Source organism: Glossina fuscipes, unplaced genomic scaffold (assembly GCF_014805625.2).
Source record: "Glossina fuscipes isolate IAEA_lab_2018 unplaced genomic scaffold, Yale_Gfus_2 112, whole genome shotgun sequence".
NCBI classification, from domain to species: Eukaryota; Metazoa; Arthropoda; class Insecta; order Diptera; family Glossinidae; genus Glossina; species Glossina fuscipes.
This window is the reverse complement of record NW_023998455.1, coordinates 6,288,101-6,298,717: the sequence shown is the minus strand read 5'-3', so window position 1 is coordinate 6,298,717 and position 10,617 is coordinate 6,288,101. Positions and strand designations below refer to the sequence as shown.

Below are 10,617 nucleotides of genomic sequence, written 5' to 3'. Positions count from 1 at the left end.
TTTTAAATTAAATATTAAACAAAAAAAGCTATTGAATCTTGACTATTACTGCAGACATATATTTAATAATTTAATATTTGTTTTTGCAACTTTCACATATACCAATCATAGATCTGCCTTTTTACAGGCGTGTGTTTGTTTTTCATTATCAAGTATTTCCATATTAACAGTATCGTACTTAACAGCAAAAATTCGCTCGCAAAGGGCAACGTCATCTCTCAATTAAAGTGGCAGCAAAATACAGAAAATAAGAAAAAACATATTAGGATTAAAAATCGAACTCTCAAAAAGGACTCTGCAACCGTTGATAGAGAAAAATAAGCTAACGCGCAAACATTTCACTTATCAACATAAAATTGGAGTATTATAGGTGACACTATTGCTTCCAGATAATATTAGTTTTTATTTTTATGTAAGTGAAATTTAAATCATCGTCGCCTATAATCTCATTGAACTGAACTGTTGCAGAAGCAACTGCTTCTCACGCTCCTTTTTCTTAACAATGTCGAAACTACGTTGACGCCAAGTGCTTTGACGAAATTTTATCGGGCGACTGCCTACGTAGCGGCCATCCATCTCCTTCTTGGCTTCAATGAAATCTTGGGGTTCACGAGAACTTACAATCCCGAAACCTTCACGTTTATCACGTATTATGCGAGCCCTTTAAAATAAGAGATATCTGTTAAAAATCCCTGTGAGTACCTCATCGTTAACATCATTCTTCAACTATCAGTCTTCATTTATATCGCAGTTCACATAACTTTCTACAGAGATTGTTCCAACAGGTAGTTGCGTAAATAAACAAATTTTCTAATCTCTAATAGAGCTGTGATTACGCTCTTTTAAGCACATGTTCTTATGGACTCTAATGAAGGGGACTTCATACTTAAAGGAAAAATTGAGACATTGAAACAATGAATTCATTCAAAAGAGATAACGTTGAGTGGAATGTAAATTATTTTAAAGAGAAATATAAATTCGTGAGGAAGTTGGCATTTTTTTGTACTTAAATATAATATATTTTTATTTAAATGTGGTTTTGTGCGCACACAAGTGTTTTTAAATACATTGCTTCAATATACCGTGCAATTAACGGTTAAAAATGGTTAATAAGACTGCATATTTGGATCCCAAGGAATATATGCAGTTTTAAAAAATTAATTTTTTCCTATTCGCATTTAATGGTGCTTAATACAAATTTTCCCACACTGTCCCGCTTAAATGCTTCCCATAGTTCGTAGATATTGTTCAGTGTGTAAAGATTTTATTTTACTATACTACAGTTAGACTTCACAGAATGTCGGCCACGTTTTATCGTATTGGCCGTCTTAAAAAAAGACGTTGTTGTTAATGTGATAAAAATCAATCAGCTACATGAGGTATTTCAGCCAATGTTGGCGAAAAGACTATCTGTTGCTATTTTGTTTATAGTCATGCGGGCAGCTGGTAAAAATGTTGGACTTTCTTCTTATCCTTAATTTTTTTCACATTTCGCTTTCATTTCCGGCACATCGGTTGCGTTTACATATTCTGGCACTTCATTGTCATCTGTTTTAATATTGCTGTTGTTTGCCACTCCTGCGGGTCCAGCCTCGTGTGTATCAAGAAGTCTATGCTAAAGTCTGCGGGTCCAGCCTCGTGTGTATCAAGAAGTCTATGCTAAAGTAGATTATTCAAATTGTGTGTTGAACATATTGATATTAAGATCCTCGAATGTGCCACTTCCGCTTTGATCCAACATCTGCAACATATCGGAGAACTCCTGACCTTGGTGCGGTGGTGGTGGCGGTTGGCCGCCAGGTACGTTAGCCCCATGAGTTGCATGTATAGCATGCGGGTGAACATGGGGATGCGTTACTGGATGCGGGGCAGCGTGATTAGCGTGTCCAGATGCCTGCCAATCCCACATCCCAACAGAAGCCGCGTTTGTGGGTGTTACTTGATATGTTGGCGCCTGCCGTGCATTTCCTGCACTCAATTGTGTATATGTAGGTCCGCTGGGAGAACGAGCCGGGCTTGTTTGATTGTACTGGTAGCCTTCAGTGACAGGTTGTTGCTGCTGTTGAGGCTGCCTTAAGGGCCAACTAGCTGTAGCAGGTGTGGGTGAAGTATTGGCTTTTGGTATCTTAGCCATATGAGCAGTATTAGGAGAAGGTCCTCCGGTTACTGTTTCATACCCACTCAACGGCGAATGCGTTGTTTCGTAATTGTATGTCACAGGATTTTGTGCCGATGCCGGTCTTTGGACATTTTGTTGTGCTTGTTGAGAAATGTGGCTGCCTGCAATCATACCATGCGAAGTATACATGTTTGGATCTGCTGGCGTTCCAGCGGAAACAATATCGCGTCGTGCTTGCAAAGTATAATCTACACCTGGAGCTACATACACATGTTCCGGATTTTGTTCAGGATTATTGTTATCATGAGTTTGCCCAGTATGCATTGTAGCCTTATTGGAGCTGTTTGTGCAAACAATATATTCTACCCCGTCAGTATAAGGATTTAGAAACGCATATGTTTGGGTGCGTAACCAAACGAATTCACCACTTTTGGCTCGGGCTCGATACATCAACGAAAACATTTGCCCTTTTTGTTTTAATACCTGAGCAAAGCTTTCTTTCATATGACTTTGATCTTCTGGATGGAAGAAATCATAGCATATTTTGCCCAATAAATCCGTGGGTGTATACCCCAACACATTCAATACTCGTTGGTCAACAAAGGTGAACTTTCCATGCTCATCTTGACGCGTTATAAACTCAAACTGATTATTTGCATTTGTCATATCATTGGAAGCAGTTGAAGTAACTTGCAAACGTCCTATAGCCAATAAGCACCAATGAGAGCCATGCATTTCATCATCTACAGGACGATCCATGTGTACTCCGGGAAACATCTCAGTTGGAGGCCAATTTTTTATATACCCCGTGCAATGTACAACGGCATAGTTTATACCATCCCGAGAAGGACCCAAGGAATTACGCTGTTTCAAACGATTCAAATGACCAGTTACCATTGTTTCGGGATTTACATTGCCTACACGCATGCGACATATAAAGCCACGCCTGGCCCCCATAGCCAATCGGGAGGAAGAGTGGTGACCCTCCTTTTTTACAGTGCCCGACTTTAAATCTAAAATACGTCCCGAATTTTGTGATTCTTGGGTTGATAACTGCTCTCGAATCTTTTCGCGATCGTCTGGATGTATGTGATCATACAAACTGGTTCCATACCACTCGCTTTGAGTGTAGTTTAGCACTGGCGTTACTGAATCTGAAATATAAATAACACGCCCCGAGTCGCATGACACTACGAATAAAAAGCCATCAGCCGCCTCCAAAATCAGATGTTTAAGTTCTTGATCGGTTAGAAAAGACGGTTTGTAGGGGCCCTCACTGCTGGTATTACCGGTACCACGTAAAGCTTTCATATGTGCTACCGCCATGCGAAGGATAGTCAACTTGTCGGGCTTACGGGCCAAAGCGCTACAATAAATAATAAAAATTTGTTTACTTGACTAAATTTAGTAACTACATCTTCCAATAAAATTCTCTTCAAATATATTTGATCATAATTTTATCATACTTTGATCATAATTCATGCAAGTGTGGTTAATATCTGTTAGTAGAACCTATTTTGACCTACCTACACGTTGGCACCATATCCGATAGTTCTGTGATATAAGCTGTCATTTTATTACGCCGCCTGCGTTCAATTTCGCAGTGATTTTCACGGCTTGCATACCGTTCCTTATCTTGTATATTTGATTCGTCCATTACCAGAATATGAACTTTCTTCAGACGTCTTGTAAGTAATAATTTCCTTTATTCTCTCTCTGTATGATCTAAATTTTCTTTCTTTTTTATTAGACTTCTGACAACGCTTCCGTTGCCTTTACATTTCAAATTTAACCATGTATTTCCATTAACGCCACACTTAAATAAATAAACTCCTTTTGGTGGATGTACGTCAGTTTTACCGTTTGTGTTTATTCGAGAATTAGAGATTTTGTTACGTTTGCAAAATACCTCTTCTGTCTGTACCCCTTAGAATGAAATATGATAGTTGCCATATTATCGAAAGCATCATACATTTTTTGGCGATTGAATTACAATTTTTGCGATCAAAATTCAACTTTCTACGATGCTGTGGGAATTAACAAATCATATGTTTTCTGCTTCTTTCTTCCGCCCAAGTAACAAAATTTCTCCCGTATTTTCATTGCGATGTGCTTTTTGATATTTCTGTAAATTTATCTTTTCTTTTGCGCTGTTTTAATTGTGAAAATTATTTGGCGAGTTATGATTCTTCTTATTCATGCATACGTAATGGTGCGCCAATTTAAATTCATTTTTAAATCTCGCTTTATATTATAAGAAATATCTTATAAGAAACGAATAAGAAGCATTAAATTTATTAATTTTCATTTTAAAACTTGTCTACTCAAAGGCTATAAGCAATTGTTTTACTTCGTTTAACTGGATCAGTGTAGTCCGTCCCCATGCTTATTTTTTGAAATTATTTTTTTCTTCTTTATTTCATTAATCAACCAAAAACCTGAGTTACTTTTATGTTAATCTTCGTTTCATTGCTTATATTTATGTTGAGTTCTTCATTTTTGTTTCTCAAAACATATGACCTTCTTTTCTTTTTCTTATCAAAAACTATTGTAGCGCCGCTCATCGCGTTCACCTCTTGGGACTTATTTGCCAAAAAATTAACGCATCCTCACAATATTGCGAATTGTCGTTATCATCTTTGCTTGAGACTACCGCATAAGACCTTTTCGTAGTCAGCTAGATTTTTATAGTTGTTAGCACTAACCGCTCCTACGCTTGAATTTACATTATTGCCGCCAACGACATTAAGCCGATAAGCGTGATGTATCATCTAAATCACGCATGCGAGAAGCATTATGCCGCGTTGGGTCTGTCCCGCCATCCGACGGTGAAACTTTCTCATCAAAAATATCAATAACGTTTGAAGCCCTTAATCATTATTCAGGTCTGCTGTCATACGAAACATTTTTACCATTACTAAAACGAGATCCTAGTGTACTTCAGGTACCGGCATTACGAGATCGAGCCTAGATGATACCCTTATAGGTATATTATCGCGTGAAACGCCTATTTAGGAGTTACTCATAACGAAAAGTACTGGTAGGAAATTGCAAATTCTTGGCGAAAATCAAGGTCGCATAAATTATGGCTATATGATGGACTTTAAAGGTCTTCTAACAAATAATGTTACGTAAGATAAAAAAAGTGCTACAAAATTGGAATATGACTAAATTTCCTTTAGAATCTTATGAAGATATTGCAAATTTAATCAAAATCAATGGATCCAAATGGAACGATATCAACGTATGGTATGCTTAATGAAGCTCCGGCACTATATTATGGAACTCTTAACATAAATGGCGAAATAGGTTCAGAAGATACCTATTTAGATGTTACTGGTTGGAGCAAGGGTCTCGCATTTATCAACGGTGAAAATATTGGTCGCTATTGGCCTTCAGTTGGTCCGCCGCAAATTACATTGTATTACATTGTATATACCTAAAGAAGTATTTGGATTGGTACTAAGGCAATCGTACTTATCGAATATCAAAGAGCTTCGCAAACAAATGAAGTCACTTTCACCGATGTGCCTAAATTGGATAGATGAAGGATAAGAATAGAGTCGAAAGAACTGCATAACAGATATTATATTTTCAAGTTCATCCTAGAATAAGAACATCTCTGTATTATAAGAATTTAACCAAAATCTCGACAAAAAAGAAAATATATATATATATATTGCCGATTATTAATTTCATTGAATAACTCTAAGAAATGAAGAATATCAATCAATTATATTTCGTTTCCGTCGAGTCATCGAATTTTATCCAAATTAAATTTTACGAAATTTTCAATTTAACGCATCTGTCTTTTACTCATTTGATTTTCATTTATTTTCGCGGAGATCATTATCTTCTTTATATTAAAATTTCAAGTTTTTATACCCGGCGTCGCTTATATAAATTTCTGCTTATGCGTGCACAAACTCTAGAAGAACTAATCGGTTCAGAAAGATATTCTAATCGCAGGTTCTTTAATTAACTTTGCTACCTCGATCTGTTTGATTCTCATTCAAACATGAATAATTGGAAGGAATAAGGCGACAAGGCTTACGTTAGCGCAAAAAATTTTTGGTACAAAAAGAGATGGCGATTAAAGCCGGAAGAAAATACCCACAAATTTTATTAATTACAATTATTATTTATTTCCTATTTAATTATTATTAACAAATTGTATTTTTTTCGTACAACAGAGCTAACCTTTAAACCTTTTAAAAACTATAGTTCTTTCGTCATGCATCGTGACAAAAACATTAAATAAACAAAATGAAACTTTTGTATTTGGAACTCGAAACTCGACAAAGTTCGAAATGTTCCACTTTGCTTATGTAAGATTTTTGAATATATCTCGCTGATTTCTTTATTTCTAAATTTCTTATGCATCGTTACTATAAACGGAATTTTTCGCAAGCATTTCCGTATTTTACTATATTGTATATGCAATATCAACAGTTAACTGTTTTTTATTTTAAATAAACAGATTTCTCGAATGTCAAAAGAAGAAGAAAAAATTAAAAAGTTAATTTTTTTTCAAATGAAACATCTAAATTAATTAATTTCTCACACATTCATTTGTGCCAATTTTCAGTTGAAAATATCTTCTATTGTTATTCTTTATTTAAATTTATTTCTTAATATGTATAATTCCTCTGTCATGCAGACTTTTTAGATCATTTCAGTTTTCATTAAATAAATAAATTTTACAATACATTTTTTTGTCAGCATATTTTCTTTCACTAAAAATAAGTGCTTGGCGAGACCTTTGCATTGAATAGCTGAAGACGTCTGGAAAAACAATAAATTTCATTGAACTAATAATACAGAAATGCGTTCCTATATGCGGAGTCGGTTTACGGCTACATAGTTATGATGATTATGATTGTTCTCGCATCTATCACGATCACGATTCATTACATTACTTACAGTCAAATCTGTTTTTGTGCGGTGGATAGGGACCGCAGAAAAAAACCGCACAAAAAAAAATATTCAAAAACTTCATAAATAGCTATAAGAAATAATTTTTCACAGCATATTAAAGAAAAATTTTTTTATGCGGTAGAGAGGGACCGCATAAAAAAAGTCTCACTTAGAAAATATGTCAAAGCTTCACGAAATAGCAAGAAAGTGCTTTCCAAACAAAATAAATAATTAAATTACACATTGAAACATTTAAAAAAATTTTAATTTCTAATTTTAAACAAGGCTGAAATTGGCTGATGCAATATATGCATAAGAACATTGAGCATGCCTAATGAAATAGGCTGATGCAATAGGTATGAAAATGGCTGTTGCAATGTGTACATACACACTGATAGCAAAAAAAGTGATGCCAACACAGTTCAGATTAACCTAACCTCTCGGCGAAATTCAATGTGTCGATATTCATATACCGCACAAAAAAAACCGCACAAAAACAGGTTTGACTGTATATGACAATGGAATGAAAATGGATTCATAAATTGTGTCGTTGGCCATACTTGCGTCTTGATCATGATTTTTATACTTTGCCGATATAGTCTCAAATACTTTATGCCTGTAAGCATTATAGAACTGCCCCAAGTTGAACGAAATTGATAGAGGGCTTGAATTTATCCTATCGAAAATATGGCAAAGTTTTTGAGAACAAGATCATTACCTTCAAATTAGCTCCTTAGCATTGTGAAGGAGAGTCCTGTCGGAGACAGACCACTCACCAAAAATACCATTGAGAACATGTGGAGGACAGTTGTTGGGCTTCTTGTTCATTGCATTTACAACGAAATAATGCAAGGAAGCAAAAGAAAATAAAATATCGGAACAAAAGTTGAATAAATTGAATTAAATAAGTAATTTTTTACTTAAATTGTCTAATACTTTTTTTCTTCGTAGCTTGCTTGATATTCATAACTTGAAGTTGCTGATCTATACACTGCCGCATGTCTTTCGCAGAAAATTTTTCGTTTTGCATATTTTAGGACACCATCACGTAAGAGCATCGATATTTTACTTTATTGTTCCCTTAAAGACGAGTCCCAATAACTATCTTGTTTTCGAGCTACATTTTGACATTTTACGTTGCGAGCAGACTTATCGAGCACTCATTTCCGAGCGGATACCATTAACCAAATTCTCATTAATTATTGCGCGGTAACCACCAGCCATTTTAATATCCAAATTAGATATCGAGTTTGCCGCAAATCGACTCCTGTCCTCTTCATAATTCGGCTCGAAGACGATTTGACTCAATACATTTGTTGTTTTACTTTTGTTGAAAAAAATTCGGATAGAAAGTTTACATTAATCGATTTGTGTATGATTAAGGAACTAAAACTAATTCAAGAAATACCGAGTATGTCATTTTGATTCTTTTTATTTTTCTACCTTAAAAAAAAAAAAAAAAAAAAAAGAAAGACGGCTATAAAGCTTGAAAAGACTTTTAATTGTCTACGTAGTCTAGCTTTCAAGATGCCCAAACGGCATATATCCATTAAGAGATCCCCTGTTGGTCCCCTATTTCTGGCGATTTGCCCGAGTCGTAAGAAAAAAGATAGCAACCTGAAATCTTTTAATCAACTCAGTAAGTCATCTGTTGTAGATTTGCTGACTCGCAGCAGAAAAAGAGCAAGGGAAAATTTGACAGGGAGATTCGTTGATACCAAGATTTGAAAATAGAGTAGCATATCCTAAAGTTTGTCTCATTTATGATGAAAAGGTGGGTAGCAGAAAGAACTCTCCTGACAACTTGGAACGTAGCTATCTAATCGTATTTATCGGCACTAACTGTTTTAGTTTCTCTCTAAAAAAATGGATACAAGCGTCCCTAAATGGATTTCGAGTGGACTTCTAGCGCTATAGATCAAATTTCCATTTTCGTTAATCTTTGCTTTTAATCGTATGAAACCAATTTTTAAAATCATGCCTAACATTAATAAATAATTTATCCAAAATAAAATAAAAAAAAAACCTTGTTTTTCAAGTCAATAACGAATATGTTGTCCTTAAGTAGGGTCTTTTTACAGTCGTACGTGTTTTCCTTCTTATCGCTTAAGTCTTTCAAAGCAATTTACTAGTTAATGCATTTCATTTTGTCTTTCTCTTTTGAAAAATCATTTTTATTTGAACCAAGAAAATGGGGAACGGCTACCATTGCCAATATTCACTAGAAACATGATATGAACGATGTGCTTTATAAATGCTGGTTTTACGCTCCGAGGAACATTTCGAAATATTGGATGTTTCAAATTTCGTAAAAACATCTTGTTCAACTAGTTTTTTTGCACATTTCTACGACCTGTAAACAAAGGGAAAAACTTGGGAGTACCTTACATATTAATGCCTTACAAGTTACTTAAGTTTTTGGATACGCTTGTAACATCCGCTAGGATTGAAGATAGAATTTTATTGTACTCATCGAGCCCGATCCGGTTTAAGCTTGTCTGCTCGTCTGTTTGTCTATCCATGAATTTTTCTATCAGCATATCAGCAGGGCGAATTCTATTCAACATCGACGGTATTGGACTGCTTTTGTGAGCACTCACCACACCACGATTAATTCTGACATATGGCCAAGTAACAGTATATCGATATTGATGTGAAAAGTTTGTATGGCAAGGTGCATTAATTTGAACCTCCTCACACCAGTTGAACCACTCCTGAGAAAAGTATGCCATAAATTAATTAACCTAAAAAAAAAAAATTGACCTAAAAAGTTAATCGTAGCGAACTTTGACTACGTAGTTCTATTTACATATTTTGAGCGCTCCCCGCATTGAAAGCATGCTTTTCCGTCGTAACAGGACAAGGCATACTTTCCGGTATTTTATCACGACACGATTATAAGGTATTTATTAAATGCAGTCCTCGCCTGTTGTAAGGTTTTCACTTGCCGTGTCATGGTGAATGATCGCAGCAATTTTCACTTTGTGGTACGGAAGTTTTGGAAAGCGTCAATTGTAAAAAGTTTTAAACCAAGGTCGTTTCCCGCGCTTTTTAGCGATCCTCACGCATTTTTTGAACTTTATCTATGGTCGCCAGCTAAGACTTTCTATATATGTTAAGTTTCAGTTTTCTCTACTTTCATTTTTACGACTGAAAACATACAACGACAAAATATTGACAAATATACATATATATGTATATGCATGGGGGTCTTTAGCTGCGCAATCATTGGGAAGAATAAAAAAAAAAAAAAATGAATATGAGCACATCCTTCGGTAATGAGTAAAAAAACTAGATGGAAATGAAAACTCTAAAAATAAATTTCATCAAATCATTGATTATTGAAAGGACGAAAGTTTACTTTCCCTTTTTTTCTTGGTTTTTCTTTCTTTTTTTTTAAATATCTTAATTATTTTTCTTCAAGCTTTAGATACTTTTTGCGCTTGCATGCGTGAAAAGAGAAATGAAAATAAACTACATATATAAACTATATATATATATAAATATATACATACTTTAAAAAAAAAAAAAAAAAAAAAAAAAACGAAAGTTGTCGATTTGTTGTTGTCACTTGTTGTTTG

The 10,617-nt window shown here is 34.9% G+C and overlaps 1 protein-coding gene across 2 annotated transcripts; it reads right to left on the bottom strand.

The window, feature by feature from the left end:
• Positions 1–1,158: 1,158 nt before the first annotated feature.
• Positions 1,159–4,026, bottom strand: LOC119639474 (aryl hydrocarbon receptor nuclear translocator homolog). 2 transcript variants are annotated; one of them, XM_038036876.1, is made up of 3 exons: positions 3,646–4,026; positions 1,636–3,485; positions 1,159–1,591 (listed from the first exon to the last, which is right to left on the bottom strand). In XM_038036876.1, exons 1-2 carry the CDS (start codon positions 3,774–3,776, stop codon positions 1,670–1,672), a joined length of 1,947 nt encoding a protein of 648 aa, XP_037892804.1. In that variant the 5' UTR covers positions 3,777–4,026; the 3' UTR covers positions 1,159–1,591; positions 1,636–1,669. The 2 variants fall into 2 exon arrangements, with proteins under 2 accessions (XP_037892804.1, XP_037892803.1); XM_038036875.1 differs by having other exon boundaries at positions 1,159–3,485.
• Positions 4,027–10,617: the final 6,591 nt, after the last annotated feature.